The following is a 25,463-nucleotide window of genomic DNA, read 5'->3' on the forward strand; positions in this document are numbered from 1 at the left end:
TGGGCTAATGCTGATGTGTCCTATGGTAAGGGAGCATGCTTTAAAGCTTTTCTTTCCCTTTTTGTAGTTTTCATTTTGTTTGTGTCTTATTGATTACTCATAGCAAGTCTCTGGTGTCTATTGATGGCACAGAGCACTGATATCCTTGGTGGAAGGGTGCAGGGGGTTGGAATTCTCATTAGTGCCTTTAAGGCACACTGTTTATACTATCCCCAGTGTGTAGCGGCCCTCCTGACCCAAACTGTGTGTTTTTTTTTTAAGTGACATTAGGAAGAACTGTTAAAGTGTTCTCCTGGTATCTAGTATTTCCAACAGTTCCACATTATATTTAAGTGCTGTTAAGGCACAAGATGTTCTACCTGGTAACTAGCATCTCCCCCAACTCACATGTTATCCTTGGTGGCTAGTGGTTTGTCCTACCCAATGTTGCAGGCTTTGCTCATTAGTCTAGGGCTGTGTGGAAGTATGACAGCCATCCCAACTTACCCACCCCCTCACAGATACACATGTATTCATTTCACACACACACACACAGACACACACACACAAACAAACACACACACACACACACACACACACACACACACACACACACACACACACACACACACACGCACACACACACCACACCATACCACACCTAACCTGCTTCTGACTAAACCCTCCCTACTGTGTCCTCCTAGGTGAACAACTACTCACACATGCAGCCCCTCACCTACACACAGTCGTACACACACCCCTCTAACACTACCTGACCACTAAACTCTCCGGCACATACCTCTACCGTGATGGACGAACTGCCCTTTTGGCTACATTCAGTACCACGAGTGGTCAGGAGCAGACATGCTAAATTACGCAGCCAAGTGATTCTTGGAATTGCCTGACTGTGTACACACCTTGCCAAAGGCAGTTCTGGGAGAGAGCTTGTGGCTAATTAGCATAAGCCTCTCCCTCCTAGAGTACCTCATTTGCATCTGGCACAACCACAGCAACAGCCAGCCATCGTGTCAGATGTCTTTGTGCAAAAGCATCATGATAGGGTTGTCTCTGAATGGAGAAAGTTTATCAAAAGGTGTACACACCAGGCCAAAGTGCGCAGTCAAAAGATCACACTAGAAAATCACAGTGAAAACTAACAAAAAATTACCTGTAACAGACAGGAGGTGCAGTAGCATAGCAACATCAAAATACTATAAAAATAAAGCACATTATTGAAAGCTAACATACAAAGACTAGTAACCAAACACTAACACTTCATTGTGTATAATAAGTGTAATAAGTACAAGAATCATAAACACTCATTTATTCCAGGTACACATAAAGCACCAGTATTTACACTCCATTTGTTTACCCTAGTGTGTGCAACCATTTTTTGTGGTATAGAACTAAACATTCTGTTTAGTCCAGTAAAGACAAAGACGGCAAGTGTTTTTTTTTCCCCCCTCTCATTTTGGTATATTTGTAGTGAACATTATTATGACTTTGTAATAGTCCTAAAAATTATTGGAATAACAACTAGTGGCAAACAGGAAGGAGGAAGGAGTTTTTAGGAAAAAGGTTTCCTATGCAAGCTAGTGATGTTTCTCCCTGACAGCAACTGCTGTCCTGTACTTATAAAAGGTAATGTGTGAACCCTGCAGTTAGAGGGGAGAATCAAATGTTTTGCAGGCCATTTTTTTAATTCACTGACTGTTTTAGTAAGACATCCAGCTCTGCAGAGTTCATGTTTTCAGTCTCAGAGAAACAGGAATTTGTTAATCCTATTTATTCAAACTGCATTACTCTCATGGAATTGACCTAGCATATTTTATAAATGTACACTGTGTAAATACTTTGGTACATTAATATGTTCTAACTTATTTAAAGCATATTTTTTATTTATTTATTCTTTTGCCAACTTAATAAGTAAACTGACTTGAACGCTTTTTAGTCCTAGGTCAGGGGCACAAGTCAAAGTAATTGTGAGCAATGCAGGACATAAAATATACTATTTGGAAAATTGGTCACAGGCTTTTCGTTAAAATAAATACAAAATAAGTAAAAGAAATGCTTTACAAGCACAGTTCATCATAGTGAGTCACCCAAACATAGTAGTTCAGAATACCTTATATTAATTATATAGTCTGAAATCCAAAGTTCAATATTGCTATTCAAATAAAATATGTGAGCAAACAATATCCAATATTTAGGTTATGTCCACTGTGTGGATTAATGTGGAATATTATAATACTGACCTGATAACTGAATGTCTGGTGGTTTAAGTGATGACACAAACAGGTTTAATTGTTTGAGTTTTGATATGTGCCTTTAAAATTATTTTCTCAGAATTTACTATAATTCTTTGGATAATAAAGCCCATTCCATTTATGAGAAAGAAACTTTAATATAAGCACAGTGTGTCTGATTACATAGAGAAACACAGAGACCCACAAACATACAAAATGTGGCATTTTCTTATCCTGACTACCCACCATGGTAGACGGAATTCTAACAAATTGCAAAGCATGGCAGTGCATTTTTCAAGGCACAGAAACTTTCAATGTTGCTACAGTCTGAATTACCACCACAATTTGGTTACATTGAAAATTAAAATTCCTTTGTAGCAGAAAAATACTTAGCATGTCTCAGGGTGTGTTAAGAGTAACACAAGATATATATAATTTATTAAAACCTGATACAGGTTTTGTTGTAGTAGTTTTTCCCCTCAACAGAGTCCATTTACCCCTTGTAGATTTTTTTACTGATTCAGAAAAGTACAGTTGTACTTTTGTGCAAAATTTGTGATCATTCAGTGTGGTTTAACCAAATTCTATTAAAATAATGTTGTGGTCACTGTATAGCTACAGCATTTGTAACTCTTAAATGATGTTAACCACAATTTATCTTCCAGGTTACTACACTGTTAATTATAGGTTAATACACTGTTTTTACACTGACTCTGCAGTGACATAGTTAACCTGTGTTGTGTCAGTGTATTAGCCTCTTATAGGTAGTTGTAGGTCACACAACAACATTCCACTAATTCGTAATAAAACTCTCTTTTATTTGTATTACCCACAGGGAGACTATCTGCAGCAGATAACCCCTTTTTAGCGAGTGTTGATGCCGAATATGATATGGGATCTATTCAAAGTGATCTTAGCTTTCTAGAGGAGACACCTTCACTGAAAGAGGTCATGATGGCCAATCAGCCTGTAACAAGAATGATACCACCATTCATTGGACTAAGACCTGCAAATCCAGCTATGGAAGCATTAACCTTGCAAAAGCGTGAAGCACACAATCGGTCACCAGTTAGTTTCCGCGAAGGAAGAAGGGCATCTGATACCTCTTTAACTCAAGGTAAGTTGGCATTTCAGGAATTTAAGAAAACAAAGCAGATAGAGAAAGACAAGATAATTGACAATCTTCTTGTTTAAAGCTGCTTTTACTGTAATATGTACAGTTATTTATTTGATATTTATCAAGAACTAAAAACATAAGCATAATAAACTGTAGTAAATATTTGCATTCTTTGGTATCATTATTATTAATTTAACCTATTTCTTTTCTCAGACAGCCCTGTAGACAGTGTAACTTTTAGGTATACTGTGAAAAGTCATAAGAAGCATAATGCATTCTGCGCTTTGATATGTTTACTGTCCCAATGTGGTTACACGCCCTGTTTCATTTTGAAAGTGTTGGGGTATTGTGATAGAAACTTAAGTAATTATGAGATTTACAAGTCTGAAATTTAAAGAAAAACACGTAAATAAGGTGCAACCAACATACCAGTCACACTCTGCTAAAAATCATACAACCTACTGCTTAAACAGAATGTCATTCACTTTACATTTATCCTATGTAAATATGCATTTAAGTATATTTATTTATGTAAACGTTTCTAATATTAGTCACAAATCCCCAGTAACGTAAGCTAACAAAAATCCTTTTCACTCTACTAGTATGCATTTTTTTACTTACTTACTACTATGACTAAATTAGAGTCTCTACTAATCCATCTGTTCCCCATCCTGTTAATAATCCTACACCACCCGTCTGTCTGTCAGCCACCCTCTCACCCTCTAAACTAACTCCACTAACAATCCCATACTGCCATCCCATCCTTTATAACTAACTAACGTTCGTCCTGATGTTTCCTACATCAAAATGCATGCTTATTTTACCTTATTCTAAACTGTACATATGGAAAAAACTCATTTGTATGCTATTAAGTATATACATTTGTAATCTACACATTACTACTTTAAATTCTATTCTGCAAAACTATTCTTCTAACTTTTTCTAATGTTGTATTAACTCTTGGGCTGTGGTGAAAAGAATCCACTTTGGATCAGCTTACTTACCCAGTGAACAAACCAAAGTAAAAATAAAATAAATAAAATCCATAACAGTTTACAGATTCTGTTCAGAAAATCGAAAGACGTGGGAGCAGTCGGTCTGCAGTACTGCACAAACTAGACAAACTGAATGGTTCTAGAAAATCTTTTCAACTACACATATCACAGTTTGTGCAGTAATGTAGACAATGGTGCTTCTGCAGAACCTTTCATACATTTTCTTATGCATATCGCAGGGGCAGGAACAATAATAAAATAAATACACTGTCTGACAAAGCACAAAGCACACTATTATAATACAACAAAGCAAACTGACTATCCTGTTCTACTTTTCAAGACTGCCTTTTCACATCACAATATTTTTAACAGTGAAGCTTTATTCAATTAATACTTATGGACTACTGCTCACGTTTTCCTTATCGTCATTGTTTTGTAAGGGTGGTAAGGGAATGAGTAATTAATTAAACAATATACAAAGCTGACTCTTCTTAACCCCAATCATGCAGCACTATTGTCTGCCATTTTATTTCTTTTCATTTTTTCAAGGGTGTGACTAATTTATTACATCCCAACCTCTGTTAGATAGAACCAAAACCGTAATCACAACCCAGCTAAAGATGTGATGTAGTGTTCGCATTTTTAAGTCAATACCCAACAGCTGCCTTCCTTAGTACTCTGCTGAGTAATCATTATTGCTATACTTTTAACATGCTGCTAAGTACTGCCTTGACCAGACAAGTAAGTAATGTGGTCACTTTTTATATAACTTTGTACTTTGCATCTAAAATACTTCATTAACAGAAATTAAATATCCTATTTTCAAAGATTTGGTAGAGGAATTATTTTACATCAAAAATAAAAATAGAAATGTGTGTGTAACTCGTTTTTATAATTCCTAGTAATAATACTAAAGATGCATTTAATTTGTCTCTCAGTGAACAGAAACATATAGCCTTTCTGATGCTGACATATGAGTGCACATTTCATTTTGGGTTGATGGATCACAGAGGATGTTTCTTAAACTCTGATTTGGATGATATCTGAGTTACCACTGTTCAGTTTGTGGTTCTCCCTGCTGCAGGCCTAACCACATGCGTATGAGTAGACAGTACACCGTCACACAAATACTTCTGCTAGAACTGCAAACATGTTATTTTCTGTAATTGGTGGACAGTGTTTACAATGAAGGAAGCTACTGCAAGAAAATTAAATAAAATTGTGGGTTAACTTGGTTCAGTTCCTTTCATAGATCCTTGATATGTTTCCAATCACAACAGGTACTTTTTTTTACAAAACCTCAGTAAATTACTTTAAGAAAATCTTTATATCTAGAGCTTCCTGTTTATTATACAAAGGACAACACATCTCTGGGATTTACTTATGTATGGAAGTCAGTGGTTGACAAAAAGATGGTAAGATTTTAGGCTAACATGCATCTGTACATGTTCGTGTTTGCAGTTAACTCCAACTGCCTCTTACAAAAACATTAAAAAAGAAATAAAATGATACGCTGTTATTGATAGAAGAACAATATTCAACTGTGCACATCGCTGATGTATGAGAGTGTCTGCGTGTGTGTGTGTGTGTGTGTGTGTGTGTGTGTGTGTGTGTGTGTGTGTGTGTGTGTGTGTGTGTGTGTGTGTGTGTGTGTGAGACTGTCACTAGCTCTAAGCATATTCTGCCTTAGCCTTTGAAATGTTTCTTGGTCACTCAGTACATCAAACAGCAAAACATGAGGCATTCTTTACTACGGAAAATTTAGTAGACTTCAGCATACTTGGCTAAGTATACTCACCTCTGTACAGTCTTTTTAAGTGGGTGCATTCAAACATTGCCATAGTTTGTAGCCAACTAAAATATTTTGTTTAATCAAAACGTTATTAGTACTTTCAATGACTCTTCTAGTTCACATCTCTCCTGCAACCTGACAGATACTATAAGTAGAAGAAGAATTGTTTTACAGTTTAAGTAACCTACTTAATGTGGTAGTTTACCACATTTATGTCAGTACTGCAAGAAAATAAGCCTGCTTTGAGCCCAGTGTATGATCAGAAGCAATGCGGGGTTCAAATCTCACTGCATGAGTTACCATATATGTTTGACTTTGACTTTGTGTTGGTTCTGAAGTGTTCACATTGACTTGTGCATGTTCTAGCCTGCATTTATGACTTTATTACCTGCTGACAGTGCCCACCTCTACAGGAATAGTTGGAGTTCCTTAAAGTTGTGTCATTTAACTGTCAGGGCTCAAGCCTGTATCTCCAAAATTCCTAACACTGAGAGTTTCTAGACTCCTTTCTCTTAATCACACTAAAAACGCTTTTTTAAAATGTAAGATAAGGTACTGTGTAGTGCTCACCTGTATCCCTAACATACACACACACACACACACACACACACACACACACACACACACACACACACACACACACACACCTTTTCAAATTTTCGAGTCCGGTTGTACTATCATATGTTACTATGATGAATCTGATGAATCTGGGCATCTTGGGACAATGCAGCAATTGCCTCATGTACACAGACAACCCTCTCCTCCTACCACCCAACACTATGACCTGTGAGAGATGCACTTATATAGCCAAACTGGAAGCAAAGCTCTCTAAACCAAATACTGGCCTAGACAGTCAAGAGGAGAAGGTAAACACTTGCACCACACCACACTCATCACATAGTCCCTCAAAACCTACACCACCAAAACACACACACAGAACCACAAAACACACACCTACATTCACAGAGGCTCTCAGTACAAATCTGCCCAAACAACAGAGACCTCCAAAGCAGAAATGCAAGCAACCTCCATCCCCCAACACAACCCAAATGACACATAGCCCACATACTCAGTGTGCCACTCAACTATAGCCCATAAGGCATAACGTACCCAACACTCTAGTCATAGGTGACTCTATAGTCAGGCACACTGATGTTCCACTCACCAGGCTAAACAAGGAAAAAGTTACTGTCAGCTGCCTGTCAGGTGCCAGGATCCACCACATAACGCATGCACTCAGGTCACTCCACAACAAGTACAAATATGACTCTGTCATTGTCCATGTTGGTGTGAATGACCTGAGACGTACCTCCCTGGACTACATGAAAAGAGACATGGAAGAGTTCTCTGATCTTGTAGCCCAGGCCAGTATGACCCTAGCCCTGAGTAGCATCCTGCCATCACCCAGAATGACACCATAGTACAAGGACAAAATGATTGACTTTAACAATTGGCTAAGCTTCTGGTGTCATTCTAAGGGAATCCAGTATCTGTCTGCCTGGGATGACATGATCGACAGACCACGCTGCTTTGCCAGAGATGGCCTGCACTTGTCACCTTTGGGATTCCGGATACTGGCAAACGCTCTTGCCACACCTATAGTGCCTTTTTTAGGCAAGGTTCAAATGACAAATTCACCACCGTAACAGGTACAAGCAAGCAAAATCTGAGGGTAATGCTACTCAATGCTAGAAGTCTAAACCTCAAAATGCACTCACTTGAGGCACTCCTTAAAATGGAGAACATTGACATCTGTGCAGTGACAGAGACCTGGTTCAAAGCTCCAGAGAGCACCCCTGCATTACCAGGCTATAATTCATACCACACCTTTCGTCTACCAAACCCGGACCGAAACACTAAAGGTGGAGGTGTGTCCATATTCATTAAGGATATCCACACCTCCAAGCTAGTTGCTCAGCATAATGCATCTGAGATTATCCAAGTTTGACTAACTCTGGGCAAAACCACAATCCAGATTGTAGCTTGCTACAGACCCCTCACCATGCCCCAGGATTCCCACTCATCTTTTCTTGATACACTGGAAAATATTAAGGTACAACCCAACACTCAAATAATGGGTGATTTCAACTACCCTACCATTAACTGGAAAAACTACTCATGTACCAACTCTTTTGTTCAACGTTTTCTGGAAATCATCCTTTCCAACACTTTGTATCAACTTATCCACACCCGCACCAGGGGCAGCAATATCCTAGACCTGGTCATCACCAGCATGGGTGACCGGTGTTCCACACCAGAGGTCAGCTCCTCGTTGGTCAGATCCGACCACAAGCTAATCACCCTAGACATCCACATCCCGCTCCCACCCCCATTAGGAAAACAACCGTAAAAAATTTCTCCAAAGCCAACTTCACGCTTCTTAAGACAGAAGTGGCAAACGTCACGACACCCGTGCAGATGGACAGTAGAGGTACGACTGCTGAATCCTACACAAATGCACTTTATAAGCACTTACACGAGTGCATGGATCGTGCTATCCTCCAAAAAAAGGAAGCCAATCTGGTGGTCTTCTGCCATAAACAAACTTTACAACAGAAGAAAGAAACTGCTGCAAAAAAGAGTAAAATCCCACGATTGGAGGAACTCCCTGGTCAGCCTCAATAAGAAGCTGAGATCCCTCATAAAATTCTCCAAAGCTAGTTATGAAAACAAAATTGCCACTGATTCTAAAGACAACCACAAAGCATTCTATAGCTATGTCAAAAATCTCAATGGCAATACTCAGATCTGCTCTGAGTTACAGCACAATGACACTAAATATACAGAACCAACTGATATTGCCAACATCCTGGCAGATAGGTTCAGTGCTAACTTTACCCCCCTCTTACCCCCTAAAGGGCCCATCTTTATACTGGAAGAATGCAAAGTTCCTGTAATCATGGCTGCACAGGTAAAAACTTCACTCTCCAAAGCCAAGAACACAGCATCCATGGGACCTGACAGCATCCCAGGCTGCCTTCTACATGAACTACAGAATGAACTGGCACCCTACCTAAGTACCATGTTCAGTCATAGCCTCACCTCAGGCTTTGTGCCCATTGAATGGCGCACCACGACAGTTATCCCACTCCACAAAGGGGGGGCCACAACAGACCCTGGGAACTACCACCCCATTAGCCTGATGAGCCTCGTCTGCAAGGCCATGGAATGCATCATCATGGAACTCATAAACAAAGACATTGGAGATCTTCAAACTCTAAACCACACACAGTTTGGGTTTGTAAAAGGCAGATCATGTCTCCTAAACCTGATAGACTTCTTTGAAGTAGTCACCAAAGCCATAGATGAGGGTAAGGTGGTTCACACAGCCTCTCTAGATCTCGCCAAGGCATTCGACACCATCCCCCACTCTGGAATTATAGATAAACTCACTAAACTAGGTATAAATCCCTATGTCATAAGAGGGGTTACCAACTGGCTTACTGACAGAACCCACACTGTGAAAGTAGCAGACTCCAAATCAGACTTCAGATCAGTGACAAGTGGAGTACCACAGGGTTCAGTCCTGGGTCCTCTCCTGTTTGGTATTTACTTCTCTGAAGTACAGGCTAACACAGAAGGTCTTTGGCTATCTAAATTCGCAGATGACTGCAAACTAGGAGCCATAACTGAAACTCCTAATGATGTGGACATCCTACAAAAGGGCCTCACTGAGACAGATGCCTGGTGTCAAAGACATGGTCTCAAGCTCAATGCCAAAAAGTGCATTGTCATCCCCTTTGGAAAAACTCTGTACCCATGAACTACCACATAGGCGGTAGTCTACATAACACTGAAAGTGTGATAAGAGACCTTGGGACACAGGTGGACAGTAGTCTCTCCTTTGATAATCACATCGCCACAGTGGTCAGGAAATCCTTCTACGTGGCACACCTCCTCACAAAAGGTTTCTCATCCAGAAAAAAAGAGGTCATTGTTCCCCTCTACTCATCACTCATTAGACCCATCATAGAATACAGCGCCCCTTTTGGTATGTACCTCACAAGACATCTACAACAACTGGAAAGGCCACAAAAATACCTCACAAAGAGGATTATTGGCCTCAAACAGATGCCTTACACAGACCGTCTCAAAAAACTCCAGCTTTACTCAGTCGCATATTGCCTACTCAGAGGCGATCTCTGCCTAACATACAAAGCTATGTCAAACCCAGAGCTGTTGGACATGCTCCACTTAAAGAAATCCCAATCCCTCCGAGCTACACACTCTAGGGACCTAAACCTTGTCACCACAATAAACAGAACATGCTGGAGGGATAGATTCCTGTCCCAGAGACTTCCCATAATCTGGAACAGACTACCTGTCTATGTCAAACAGAGCTCCTCATTAGCACTCTTCAAGAAAAATCTTGATGATTGGATGGGTAATAGGAAATTCACCCCGGGGATCACTTCTGTGGTTCTGCTTGACAGGGGCACAGGAAAATAACTTTCTTGGGTGGCAAAAGCCAGGGTACCTTTTTGGCTAGGCTTGTATAGGCCCCATGGCCGATAGCCTAGTACCTACCTATGAACCTATAACCAATGTCAGGCACAGTGCAAAGGGTCAGATACATCTTGCATTCATGCTAGATAGTAACTACATGTCATTCCTTTCATACATGTTCTGTAGTCCCCTAAACAAGCATATTTCAGATGCTAGTTATTGGACCTGGTATGATTCCAGAACACCACATGTCTCTGGTTCTTCCTTTCCCTGTTTTGAGACAATGTCCATTTAGGGAGTGGTTTGAGTTGTAGATCTGCACTTTTCAGACAGAGTGAGAGTTACCACAGAGCTTACATTTTCTCCATTCCTCTCCCTGTAGCTCTTCAAGAGCTATTCTGTACCTCTTGTAGTTTCTATCCTTAGTGCAGAATTGTGTGTCGCCTGCTTAAACAAAAACATGAATGACAATGTAGAGGTTTTTTTGCCTTTTTGTCTCTCACACTTCTTAATCTGTACTGGTATATGAAGCACTTTGTTGTCAAAGCAGACTTGGTGTGTGTTTTTTCTTTACAACGTCTCATGTTATTTTTTATCAATGTCTTGTATTCAAATAATTTCTTGTTCTCTTCCTTGAACAATTCCAAACAATCATAGTTGGTAAACGACTGTGTCAGATTTTTGTAATGTAATTGTCCCTAATTAAGATCTGTAAGTGGATGAGAAACTCTCACCAGTCAATGTTTCAATGCTATAGAGACATTTTTTTTCCAAAAATGAGTTTAAAAAGGGTTTGTCAAAGGTGTGTCATAAGAAATGCCTCCTGTAGAACAAAATTATTCAGGTAGCATGTAGTGTCGATGCAATCTGAAGTGCTTTTATAACTATGTTTCATAAATAAGCATTTTCACTGATATAACATTTTTTTCTGAGTGGCCCCTTGTCATTCTGCTTGCTCCATTTTGTCATAATTGCCTCTCAAAGGAATGGATGTCTACCCGATTTGAGTCTTTTTTTTTTTTTTATGCCTTAGGTATATCTGGAGGCACAACTTGCTATTCAGCTTAACTTTGCTTGTTCAAAAAATACTAACAAAATCTATTTGCTTGCCTACTACCCTTTATATTCTGTTACAGAATGAGCCCTGAGATATTATAAGTTGAGTCACTAGAAAAGCATGTGCATTTATCTGGTATGAGAACTCATATTACTACATTTCCTTTAACTTCTTGAAAAGTTCACCAAAGAGTAAATTTTAGTAATGTTTACATATGTCATCCAGTGTGTAATGTGTACCACTTACTGCAAATAGAGAGCTTGGTCAGCCTTGAGCAAGTAACACCACAATGTATTGCCATGAGACAGCACACTAAGTGCGTACATCACTGTAAATGCAACTGAATGTCTTTCTGTGGTACAAAAAATTAAAGTTGTTATTTCACTGAGCTGGCTACCAAGATGTGGGTCTGGGAGTGAAGTGCTGTGTCTGTGGATATGAAAGTAGACAAAAAAACTACAATTCAGTAATTTTTTTATGGTAGATCACACACTGGCAGTAAATATGTTTATGCTACAGGTGGTTCAGGTGCTGCACAAATGGGTGCAGCTTTCTTCAATCACATAAATAATGAATACAGCCTAAAACAGATTTGACAGAGCACACTCCACTACACTGTTAGATGAGTTGCAATGTTACAGTCATGAACACGCCTAATCAAAAAGCCATCCTGATGTCAACTGCTTAACAACAACATTTAGAATCTTCACTTTTGAGCAGTATCTCTATCTCCCATGAAGCACAACGGTATCGCCTACAGGGCAATGGATGAGAGCTACCTGATTAGATTCAAGCATAATTCATGAACCTATACTTTTAGATTCTTTCCCTGGTTTGTTGCTCACCCATGGCCATTTCATGCCCATGTTCTGTACTAGTTATGAACCGCAATTCACTTTTCGGAAGAGAAGACACCTGGAGATATCAGAAGTCTACCTGTATTCTGTGTTTACAGATGTGTGCTTGACCACTTATTCTAATGTCAGGAAAGCCCCAGTCACCAGTTTTGGCTTGTGGATGATGTTTTAATCCTATCCTACAGTTTTAAAGCAATCTTGCTGCTAAATCCTCTAAGAAGAGTGACATACCAACAGTGAGACACACAAAGCTGTACTTTATTATTTTAGATTTGTTTCATGGATGACTCAAGTTCTGTTCTCACCATGACATATATTGATATTCATTCATTCTCACACTAGTGAATATTGATTCTGCATCCATGGAATATTTGAAAATACTTAATAAAACTAACATTAATGTTTGTAATGGCACCACAATCATGACAGAACTGTTACACTAAAAATTGTTGTCTGACCTGTGGTTTTCTGATTCTCTGACTTTTAACAGACACTGGGAATGTCTTCAGTGAGACTTTCTGCTGTACACAAACATGTTACAGCTATGTGGGATTAACTGATGATGTTCCAAAAACTAAGCAGTAAACACTAGTAATTAGTTTACATTTCAAAAACATTTTGCTTAAACCTGTTAAGATAAATTTGGTGTAAATGCAATGAGACGGAGTGAGATCACAACCTGGAAATTTCAAACTGCTTACACTGGAGAAGGGGCTTGAAATAAGTACTTCCAGGTATGGAATTGGTAAAGCAATTATGTGAAACCTATGGAGACTCTGTTAACATAACATTTTCTCCTGCCACACTCCACTTTCCTCAGTACTTTCTTGAGTAAAAAACACCCCAAAGGCTCTTCATGCAGTAATAATATTCTGTACAATATATAAGTATGTAATCTGTTTACTATAGTGTTGCTTTCTAGCCAAATGTGGCAATCCTTCTTCCAGTTATCTTGACATCGTGAACATTTGGCATATTTCTGTAGCTGGTCATAAAACAAAGGGTTACTGTATCGCCACTGTTTTAAATGTAATTGGCCTAAAGTGCTCTTTATATGTAGGAACAAATGTATTGAGTCTGTCACATATAGATATACACTAATTGTGGAAGTTTGAAATATGTTGCATCTATAGAGAAAAAAATGAATTTGTTAAAAAGAAACATTTTTTTTCAAATAATGGCTTGTGCATTACTTTTAGATAACATATAGAGTAAGATTATTAATAATATTATATCTGGTGGCAAATGTGCAAATATAAGCATTTAAGAAGTTAAGTTTGGACCTTCTGAGAATATCTGTTGTACTGTTAAATAATCTGTCAATGGAGCTGCCATTTGCTGAATCACTAGACTCACATTCATAACTATTCTTACCTCAGTCAATGTCATGCCAGGGTTTGAGAAATTAACAGTGTCTAATAGCAATGTGTTTTCTATTTATCACTGTAAACAATGTCCCTTTTAGGGTTTGATTTTGATAAAGACATGCTTATGGTGTTTTTACTTCTGCCCTTGACCCTCTGACATGAGCATATTTTTTATGTTATCCTCCTTCATCTGTTCCTTTTTCTTTATCTCTTCATAATAAGGTATAGTTATGGAAGCTGTCAACTTTCTGAAGCTGTGCTTAAAACAACGTGAGAGTGCCTCCACCGACCCTGGAAATTACCGCGGCCCAGCTTTCTGACAAGCCTTCTCTGCAGCCATGGAGAGAGGATCATAATGGACCTCATAAAAAAAGACATAAAATTTGCAGACTTTGATCCATCCCATTTGGCTTTGTGTTTGTCAAAGATCATGCCTGCCTTGGTTGACTGGTTTTTTTCAAAAACAGTCAAAGCCATTGATGAGGGAAAGGCAGTCCATCAGGCTCTACCCCTCGATCTGGAGGCCGAAGGGCCAATACCAATACCCATCATTGAAAAACATTGAAAATTGCCTACCACATCACCAAGACAATTGTGCAAAACTGGGGGAGGACAAACAGCCACACAGGGTCAGAGTTGCTGGGTTCCATGTCAGATCAAAGCTCCAAACAAGTGGGTGTACCACAGGTATCTCCAGGGCTCCACTTGTCTTTCACACTCTACTTCCAAGTACAAGCAACACAGGGAGGGTTATGCTGACAAAGTTTGGTAGATGACTGCAAACAGCGCCATAGTACTGCAAACAACACAGATATCCTTCAGAACAGAACACAGTCATATCAACTGGTCCCAAGTGCCAGAACATATAGTTAAATGCCAAAAATGCATAGTCATATGTGAAAAAAAAAGAAAAACCCCTACTACCAAATAGGTGAAATCATAGGTGGCAACAGAAGAAGTTATCAGGGACCTGGGGACCCGAGGTTCCCAGGTGAGGGGTAGTAGGGACCCAATTAAGGATGTAGCTCGTCATTCGACAACATTGCCCACCTTTTGAAGACCTTCTCATCATCATGGAGTCTCCATGAGTTCCCATACCAGTCAGATCAAGGAGGTCATAGTCATCCCATACGAATGACCCTCACACCCCATTCGGAATGTATCACAAGTAGACAAACCCATTAGCTGGCACCCGACCAAAGTTCCTCACCAAAAGGACAAAGGGCCTCAAACAACAAAAAAAAGCTGCAAAGCACTGAAATGCTGCCCTCAGAGGTGACCTTGCTCGCTTGTCAAGGCCACAAGGGCGAGAGACTTAAAACCGACACTCTTATTAATAGGAGTGTTGGCTGGAGGGAGATCATCACCAGAAGACAAAGACTCTATGGAATAAAAAAAATCCTCGTATATATGTGAGGGCGAGCTCTGGCGCTTCAAGAAATCTTGAACAATGGGGATGAGATGGATGATCGCACCCAGATATACCCCCAGTGTCACCTCTCACAGAGACACAGCAAAAAATAATGTATATAGTTCCCACCCAAACTAAAGGGCGTGCATAAAACTAACAAAGGCTTAGGCTAAATGCCCAATGCCTCGAGCGAAGAGCCTACCTATGAAACCCAACCTATATGAGTGTCTGTACAACAACAGGATGAATGTCTTTAAGGCTAGCAAGATACAGTCTGATTGTTGTTTTGAGCAAATTTCTTTGGATTTGATAATACCTATTGCTTTGTTTCCATTTTGTATAAAGTATTCCACTTGGGTTGGGCTTGTGGCCAAAGTGGAGTTCCTTTTTTTAATTGACACTCGTAGAACTCTTTAAACTGATGGCTTTTAAAAGGTGAGCAGTTATCTGTACTAATTATTTCTGGTATCCCAAAAGAAGCAAATATGTAAACAAGAATTAGAATTACAGCCTGTGAATTTTGGAGACTTAGAAAAATATCAACAATTATTCTGTTTCAAAGCTCTTGCAATCCTTCCATAAAAAGACTGAAAGGACATTCTATCTGCTGCAGTTTAGACGTGTTTTTTTCTGGGGCAAGTCTCCACTGCATCTTTCACGTCTCAAGATATTTAATATAATCAAAAACCACAATTCGGAAAGAAAATACTCCCCAAGCTGTGACAAATGCAAGAGATCATAAACTAGGAGTTGAAGTATCTGGGGTCAGAAAGTTAATTTCTGAACTTTTGAACTATGACAGTCAGTACATTTACCAAAATAAGAATACAGGTCAGTTTTCAATTGTGTGCTTCCGGCAGCAGTTTTGACCTCTTCTGTCCCCTTGTCCTTCCTCTTAAAGAACTATGCTTCCATCCCCTAATAACGTTGTGCTGTCTGATCATTTCACCTATCTCTTTCTTGTACCCTGGTGTGAAAATACACAGCCTTTCTAACCATACCTCTCAACATTTTTGCTAAAGCGTATTGAACAATGCCAGCAAGTAATGAGGGACAGAGTTCCCAAAATTACAGGAAATTTTTAAATATTACTCATCTCTAATTCACTTAAAAGTTAATAAAACAGGTTTTGTTTTAACATGGTTTTTCTGAACAATAAGCTATACTTTTATTCACCCCATAAAGAACCCTCCATTTTAGTTAAGTATCCTTACTGTCCTGATCTGCTCTTCCTGTAGTGTCTGTGTTCCCCTACTGATTAGTCTCTAGAATATTCCACCAGATCCTGCTGCTCAGCTGTCTGACTTGCCATTCATTAGGATGTCCATTGATTTTATAGGGAATAGCTACAAAGAATGTTCCCTGGTGCAGCAGTTAGCGTTGCCGCCTCACAGCAAGAGGCGCTCAGGTTCGATCCTCGGCTGGGGTGCCTTCTTTGCGGAGTCTGCATGTCCTCCCTGTGGTCACGTCGGTTTCCTCTGGGTGCTCCGGTTACCGCCCACATCCCAAAGACATGCTATAGGTGGATTGGATACTCCAAATTGGCCCTAGGTGTGAGTGCGTGCATGTGTGTACCTTCTTTGGAAGGTTGGGTGCCGGGCTGGCAACTCGACACCGTAAAACTCCACTGCCAGTCATGAGCAGACAGGTGATCCGCTGTGGCGACCCCTAACTGGGAAAACTCGAAAGAAGAAGAAGCTGCAAAGAATGTTCCCAATATAAATACCATATACATTCTGCTTCGCTTGTTAGTAGCATGTTAAAAGTCTGTACTGCCCTTTCACTCAAATGTACAGCTGCTGCACAGATTCTCAAGTCTTTCTCCCTTAATGTTATCCATAACCTACCATGTTGACACCCAAAAATAATTAGGGCTGTAAACTTAGCTCTGTTTTCTTCTTTTATAATGTGTTTCTACACTCAGAGAGTAATAAGATTAAAGATAATAATATTTTAAGGTCACGTTATAAAAGGACAAGGACCGTTTGCCAGGTGAAAGACTTCTTAATGTCAAATGTACTACAGTACAGTATTTCAACATAAAGTAATGTAGCTTCACAAACACTGTAGGGACCGTGTAAGATATTGAGCTCTTTAAGTCCATCTCCCACCATTTAAATTCCTGATGAGATATCTAAGTGGATACTTCCTGAGACTACTTCATACAGTAGTCTGAGGAAGGATTCAGTTACAATTTTCACCCAGGAGTTAATGTCTGGGATAGATTTAAGGAACTTGTTTTCTTGCTTAGTATCTACAGTGTATCTGAAGTTACAGTAATGTGTTACAAGAAAACTAAAAATAAGATATAATGTTGTAAGTGGCAGATGTCGGACTCCCATAAGTTCAGGATATTTAGTGTGATTTATCGTTTATAGAATTTACAATTCCTGTTATGTTAGTCACAGTAACAATATCATTGCAGTAGTATTCTTTGGTATAACATTTGCAGAGATCATAGCAATTAAATTCCTTTTGGAAAATGTTCGTATGTTCACAGGTAAGTACTAGGCTAACAACTGCCCTTGCGATCCATTTTAAGCCTAACCAATTTCCCTTTGGTACATGAATTAACCAATCCCGTTTGATTATACATTGACCTTAATCATCCATGTTTGATAATTATATATTACTCCTAATGATAAAAACAGGGATCGTACCATAGATAATTGGAGGGGACCCCCCCCCCCCCATAGTTGGGATAAAGCATTTAGGAGCTGTCCATCAGTATTACAAGTAACAGTCCTGGGGTACGTTTTCTGTTTCCCATCCATAGATCCAAGTTGCACTCTAATATAGACAGGGATGAACTTTGTTTTATGTGAGGGGAGTCTGTTCCAGAACAGTGGTAGCCTCTGTCATATATACCTATTCCTCTAAACCATTCTGTTAATGTTTCAGAAGAGGTTTACATCTCTAGACTGAGTATTTTTTATGCCATTTGACTTACTGATGTGCAGTAAATCCATCAGTTTTGGGTCAGAGGATATGTTGTAAGCCAGACACAGGTCACTTCTTAGCAGTCTGTAGGATACAAAGTGAAGTGATAAGGCTTTGAGTTGGTCTATGTAGGACATGTTGTTTAAGCCTTGTATCCTTTTAATAAGGTATCTCTGTGGGCGTTCCAGTTGTTGCATGTGTCTGGACAGGTACATGCCAGAGGGGGCATTATATTCAGTGAATGGCCTACTGAGGTCTGAGCAAATGGGGACATGACAGCCGTATATCTAGACACAATTCCTTTGTTTATAAGCTGTGCAATATATATCGACTTTCTTTCAACAATGGACATATGTTGGTCAGAAGTTAGGTCATTGTCCATACAAGTTCCTAAATCCCAAACAAATGAGTCAACTCTTAGGGGCATGTTGTCACTGTGGTATTTCACTGGTGTAGATAACTTCCCAATGTCATTATGATAATAATAAAAAAGTTATTATACTCACAAGTGATGCATCTTCAAGAAAGATTTTTAAGTCTGGGTAAGATAATATTCCTAGTATTCCAATAAGTTCAGCGTGGATTTTAATTTATGTAACATAAATCTTGCAGACTCCATGTTATGGTGTATACTTGGCTTGCCTAATATATGAAGAATTGTAATGTAAAACAGTGGTGATATACATATTCCTTCTTGAGAAAAACTTGCGATTCACCAGAAGAAAGTTAATCATGATTCTTAAATCATCTGTTAAATTTATCTGCACTATCCTCAGATGTTTAAAAATTGTATTTGTACAACTAAAGCATACCAATGTTAGGATAAGCCAGGAATTTATATGTGCTAACCTACGTTTCTTTTTAACCCTGTTTAGGCCTTGTAGCATTCAGACAGCACCTTCAGAACCTGGCTAGAACTAAGGGAATTCTGGAGCTTAACAAAGTTCAAATGCTGTACGAGCAGATGGGTTCCAGTGAAGACCCCAATATAACTTCTCCTACTCATTTTCAAGAGCTGCTCAGCACTCATCAGCAGGTAAATATATAAATGTTGTTAGAATTGTGCGCAGGATAGCATTAGTACTTAAAAGCATCTCATCTACTGTTTTCACCACTTATTGGTCTATGCCTGTGTTCTGTACTGAGGTTCCAGTACTATATCCTTTAGTGGTACTGCATTGACAGATAATCCATCGCCCCACCCAGAGAAAAGACTTCTCTTCTTAATGCTTAGATGCTGCATTTTCCTTAGTGCCCTGATACAGATCTCAAACCTTCAGCATAATTAGTAAATCTGAACAGTATAATTTGTATGGAGAGCCCTGCTTTGCAAGGACTTGGGCAACATAGAGGTAATTTCATAGATGGCAGTCAAATGGTTTAGACCATTCACAACAGACAGACAGACAAAGACAAAGAAAGAGAAAATAAAATAACTTCTTGTTTATCATTTAAAAAATCGAGAGAAGAGACATTGCACACAGATGTTTAACTGCTTCAGAAGGATTAAAACTCTTCAAGAGCGTTCCATCATTCAGAAGAGAGAATGATGATTGGATGGATGGATGAATGATAACAATTGGCTCAGTATGGATAAATATCGTATTTAGGGAGAATATGAGGATTTAATTTCCACATAAGTGGTAGTGATGGTGGTGGTGATGATGGATGCCTGGAGCAACTTTACTAAAGTACTGCATCAAAAACAGATAGGAAATACATGAATGCCTGGGAAGACATAAGGCAGTTCATAAGCTGAGTAGGAAAAACTTAGCTGTTAGCTAAACATGATCTGTACTTCACCCTGATGGTTAAGTAGAAAAATGAGAAAGTGAGCCAGTCTGTCCTTTTTACTCTTAGATCTATTTTTTCTTTGACTGATGTCTTTGTAGTTGAAACACAAAATGTCAGCTGTAACAAGCTGAACTGCTTAAGTCCATGCTGAGGATCACAACATGGTGGTCCTGAGCTCATGCATTCTCGTACCGTATGAATGTCAGCCTCCACATTACAGATTGTGTGTGCATGTTTGTTGGGGGAATTCCTACACAACATATATACATGGATGGTTTATTTTGGAGAAAGGCCTGGTTCTCCATACCTGTCTTATATAGTAGAATCCCAGGAGGCTGTCATGACACTGATGGTTAAAGAGCATGAATATGCAGACATCACTATACATGTTCTGTTCATTTACTTATTTATTTATTAATCAAGTAGTTGGGCTGGTCCGAGAACCCTTTTCAGGGATTACCCAAACCAGCAGCATAAAAGTAACAGACAGTATTCATTCTGAAGTCAGATAAATGTCGCAGAATTGCAAACGACTATTAGTTCTGTAGTTGTCATTCAAATAGCAAGCTGTGCAACAATTTATGCAAAGGAACCTGAATAAATTGTAAGTTCATAGGTTTACTAAATCATATGACTGCTGCGTAAAGCACATTAAATAAAGTTATTGATAATGTGCAAGCAGTATTGTTAGGGGTAATATTATCAGCCCCTTGCCTTCTATAGCAGTGACGTTTATAAGAATGTGTAAAGGCTCACATAGTGTATTTTAAGCAGTGACAGGCTCTGCACCTTTTTCTCATGCACTGGGGTCTAGATCCAAATAGCAGGGAATTTTCTAAATGCCTTTCATCCACATCCAGTCCAAACGCGGCTCTTTTTAATCTGAGAGCACCGTCATTGTGGGTTGTCATAGCTTTTTCCAATAGGTATGCTAATCTTGGGCAATACTCAAGATGGCTATAGTTAAAGGCCACTGCGGCCAGTAGGAGACTTGTGAATTCCATAATGAGATCAAGTAGAACTTTTACTTTGTAAGACGCTATGTGCACAGGGCTGTGCTGAAGAGCTGAATCTACAGAGTTTGGTAAGAGTCATTTACAGTGTCCTGATGTTGTGTAAGGAGTTCAGTGGCATTGCTGTTGGGTGTACTGTAATCTGGGCATTACAGAGCACTGTATCCATCCTGTTTTAGTTTACAGTTGATGATTGGTCTAAATGACATTGTATATGTGTCCAAGGTCTACCCCACTGCTAACCATTTGACACTCTCATTATTTATACTAGCGTTTTCCACAGTGGTGTAGTGTCATACGCTATTTTTTTTTTGTCTAAAGCAAAATGGGAGAATTATAAGTCTAAATTAATGTCTTCCTAGTTTAATTACTGTTTTGTCATAAGTGACTAAAATAAAACTTTTACTTAAAGTCAGATTTTTTTTTTACCATGCCTACCTATTAATTAAAGGAAATTACATGGTTCTGATATTAAACAAGCTATACTTCCGTGAAGGGTTTGCTACATAGCATTGAAATGTTAGATTAGTTGTTAGAAAAGTAGTAATAACCTGCTTCAGGTAAAAACATTTAAATTAACAGAGGTGTGTTCAGCCAACGGCAGTTTGACAAGGGCCTTTGACGTGCATTTATTTATAGACATGCTCCCATGTTTTTGTAGTATATCCTTACCCCAAAAGTAGTCCACCTCAGTTAAATGTCGATATTGTGCAGTGTCAGCTGCACATATTTCTGCTATCCAGCTAACATAATCAAGACTTTCTGGTAGTTTTATTAAATTGTGTTAAAAGCATTTCGTAAACAGACAACTTTGTTTCTTAACTTACTGTTTAAAGAGCAATGAGAAATGTTTCTCTCCTTTATTTCTTTCTTGTCTCAAAAAAGCACATGCAATTCACAAAACAATATAATGTGGGTTTTTTATGCATGCAGTTAGTAGTTTATTGACAGTACAATCGGGGTGCTCTGTAACTTATGTGTTGCATTTTGTAATGTAGGGTCATAACATGTGAAGTGGTTTACAAAAAATATATAAAGCAGACATGGCTGTGCACATAGACGTACAGGTGTATCTAGGCTAACAACAACTTGGGCCTTTTAAGGGGTTAGGACATGCCTCTGTCCATCAGAGACGTAGGTGTCAGCCAGGGTTGAATTTTCACTTTCCTACTGACTGGTCCAGGCTGTGCTTGAGTAGGGTTATGGAAGGGCTCTGCTTTACATGGATGGAAAGCCTATTCCAGAAAGTGGAAATTCTCTGAGATACATACGTGTCCCTCCAACATGCCCTAGTTAAGTCAAAAGCGAAGTTTAAATCCTTATATCTAGTAGTTCTAGTGCTCTTCTTTTTGCTAAAATGCAAAAGGTCCTTCAGAGCAGATTCCAAGGTATGTGAACATACATGGCTCAGTAAGCACAAAGTCATGAACTACACTAGTAATAACAGTAAGGAAGCTTCAGACATAATGCCATAAGTGACAGGCAAAACATAAGTGAAGAAAAACAAACGAGCCTCTTATTTTCATTCGCAGAGATCTGAAGAAACTGACAGGTGTGTGCTTTATTGGTACCACCTACTAAACACACACAAAGTATTCTTGCATTATTTAATGTAGTTTCTGAGTGAGTATCTATGTTGTTGTTGTCTTTCGGCTTTTCCCGGTTAGGGGTCGCCACAGCGGAACTCCGGTCTGCTAATGATTGGCAGTGGATTTTTACATGCCGAGTTGCCAGCCCTGATGCACAACCTTCAACGAAGGTACGCCCATTCACGCATGTCTCCTCACAGAAGATGCTCTAGCTGAGAATCAAACGGGATAACATCTTGCTGTGAGGTGACAACGCTACCGCAGCACCAACACCGCAGTCGAGTGAGTATCTATGTTTCATTCAAAAAATTGAAAAAATGATGGCTTGGAAATCTTCATAAAAGGAAGTTTTATCTAAGTTGTTTACATAATGTGAATCTGTGTCTGTGTTGGAGATAAGTTGTGCTTTGAGAAGTAAATCTCTGAGCTGTACAGTGTACGTGACATTTCTTTTGAATGCCTGCTTGGTTCTATTAGTGCTGGGTTCTTAATTAGGAGGTTATGCACTCAATGACTGAGGCTAAAGGCTTTATCGTGGCTCCAGTGACTACAGCAGAACGTGAAGGTGAGGATGGTTACTGCAATGCCACAGTGTGGTCTAAGGGGAGTAAGAGAGTTGTATAGTTAATCACGGCAGTAGCTGTTGTGACTGCAAACCAGAAGGCACTAAGTAAATGACTCACAGAATATACAGTACCGTATAAACGTAGCATCTTTCACAGGTAAAGGTTAAACTCAATGACTGTTCTATTTAATAACATATACTGATGCTGACTATGTAAAGATTACAACATGTTAAAGGTCTCTGTTAGTATGTAACTTTTCTTAAAATAGCTATTTTATATTTATATAGTATATGAATTAATTTATTAACATCTTGAATTAAGTACTTAAAACGTATCTGTTTTACAAATGTTGTCTTTCAATACAAAAGTAACATAAAAAATATAAAATTCTAAGGTAGCACAATACAACAGGAAGAGTTGATGTAAATTTAGAACAGTAATTACATGTTTTCAAGTATAGGTTAAGAGTTATGATTAAAAAATATTAAGCATCAGTTATGACTGTAGTAGTCTTACATAAGAAATTTAGCAAGCCATATAATGTAAGGTTTTACTTAGGAATTTGTCAAAAAAATCTGACAAAGCTAAGGTGGCAGTATCACAAATCTTTTTTAAGCTGATGTGTAGTAAGCTAGCCACTGTTTGCCATCAGTCTGAATAATTACACTGTTTATTAAGGAGGGACAAGCTCTGGCATGAAGGTGGTGTTATGGAGGAGATGTCTACATTCTGCACAGATCTTGTACATAATGCATTTTTTTTTGACTGGAGCATGTTGCTGTTTGAACTAGTACTGTTATCTGGTTCACTCTTTCTCATTTGTGCCATACTGCATAGATACTTAAATGATAGTGTGAATGCTAACTCTGGCAAAATGTATGTACTATTTATTTATTTGTTTATTTGATAACTAGGTTGGAGGACTGGTACAGGACCTTTACAGCCACCACCCACGTCCTGTAAGAACAACAGTACAAAAAGAAATAGACAGGACAGTGACATACAATTTAAATTGATATAGCATACATTTAAAATATTTGGAGATCTACATAATTTAGAAGTAGAACATAAATAACTCTTTAGCACAACAATAGAAGCAATTAAAACACTATAGTATTTTGTAATATTATCTATGATAGCCATATAATCTTTTACTTTAGGTAATGAACTGAAAACGCACTGTTGTCTTGAAGATTCAAACTGCATTTTTATAATCTTCACATGTACTGTACAACTGTAAGCAAAAGTCAGGTTTCATTAGTATGCAGGCTGCTGACTGTAGTGAAAGTTATCAGTTTTTAAACCAAGTAAGTAAATGCTTAAACAGATCTATTTATTTATTAGTAGTAATAATACTAGTATTTATGGAACCCTGTATATCTCAAGTGCTATGTGCTCTGTATTTGGATTTCCTAGTTTTTCCTTTACACTTCTACTAGCATCCGTGACTCCCCAGGGAGCAACCACTGGGCTATAAATGGAAAAATGTATAAATGGAAAGTAACCCTCCCGGAAATGTATCTGCTCAGCCAGTAATTAAAAATCTAACATAAATGACAACATTATATTCTATGTATGGTTTCATCCTGTTACAGTAAGAAATAATTGTGAATAAAGTGAAAAGCTGTTTATCCCTCTCTGGAAAAGAACAGATGATGTCTCAGCTCCTAAGACCTAAACCTATCCCACAGTAAGTAGCATTCCATGATGTAATACTCATGTCTGTGAGATTTCCTCCATGTCCAAGTACACAGGAGGTTGTGGCAGCTATGGAAGTATGTTAGGGTTGCCACCTTTTCAAATGGCCAAAGTGGTACATTTTGGGACACACATCAGATTTTACAGGCCAACACATACCCATGGTCAGTACAAAGGATAGAACTTAACTTTTTTTCCTAAATAAAAGCTTATTCTTGTAGCAGTTTAGTTGCTTACTATGTTTCTTGTAACATTTAGGTATTTTAGATACAGAAATAACTATTTTATGTAACTATTACATAAAATATGGGATGTAATTATGTCCTACAATCTCAGGACATTTGCCCTTTTTAATATTTTTGTCAGGACACAACTGCCCAAAGAGGGACTGTCCCTCTCAAAGTGGGACAGGTGGTAACCCTAAAGTATGTGGCAGAATATGGAGCCCCAGGGACAAATTACTGACTGCCTGTTGTGTACGTACATCCTCATGAAAACATACACTTGTCATGGCACTAAGCAAAAAAAAAAAAAAAACTCCTGGGATATTTTCTTTAAGTTCTGGTTGATCTGATGATATCACAGCTGATATTTCC

General features: G+C 38.7%; 1 protein-coding gene across 1 annotated transcript in view; it reads left to right on the forward strand.

Annotated features, from left to right (window-relative positions):
• Positions 1 to 25,463, forward strand: part of SIK2 (salt inducible kinase 2) — an 811,735-nt gene that overhangs the window by 721,065 nt on the left and 65,207 nt on the right. The window contains exons 11-12 of the mRNA XM_044080995.1: positions 3,061 to 3,342; positions 19,083 to 19,243. Coding sequence (XP_043936930.1) covers positions 3,061 to 3,342; positions 19,083 to 19,243 — 443 coding nt within the window. The remainder of the gene's footprint in view (positions 1 to 3,060; positions 3,343 to 19,082; positions 19,244 to 25,463) is intronic.

Source organism: Protopterus annectens, chromosome 8.part0 (assembly GCF_019279795.1).
Source record: "Protopterus annectens isolate FY-2018-M chromosome 8.part0, PAN1.0, whole genome shotgun sequence".
NCBI lineage: Eukaryota > Metazoa > Chordata > Ceratodontiformes > Protopteridae > Protopterus > Protopterus annectens.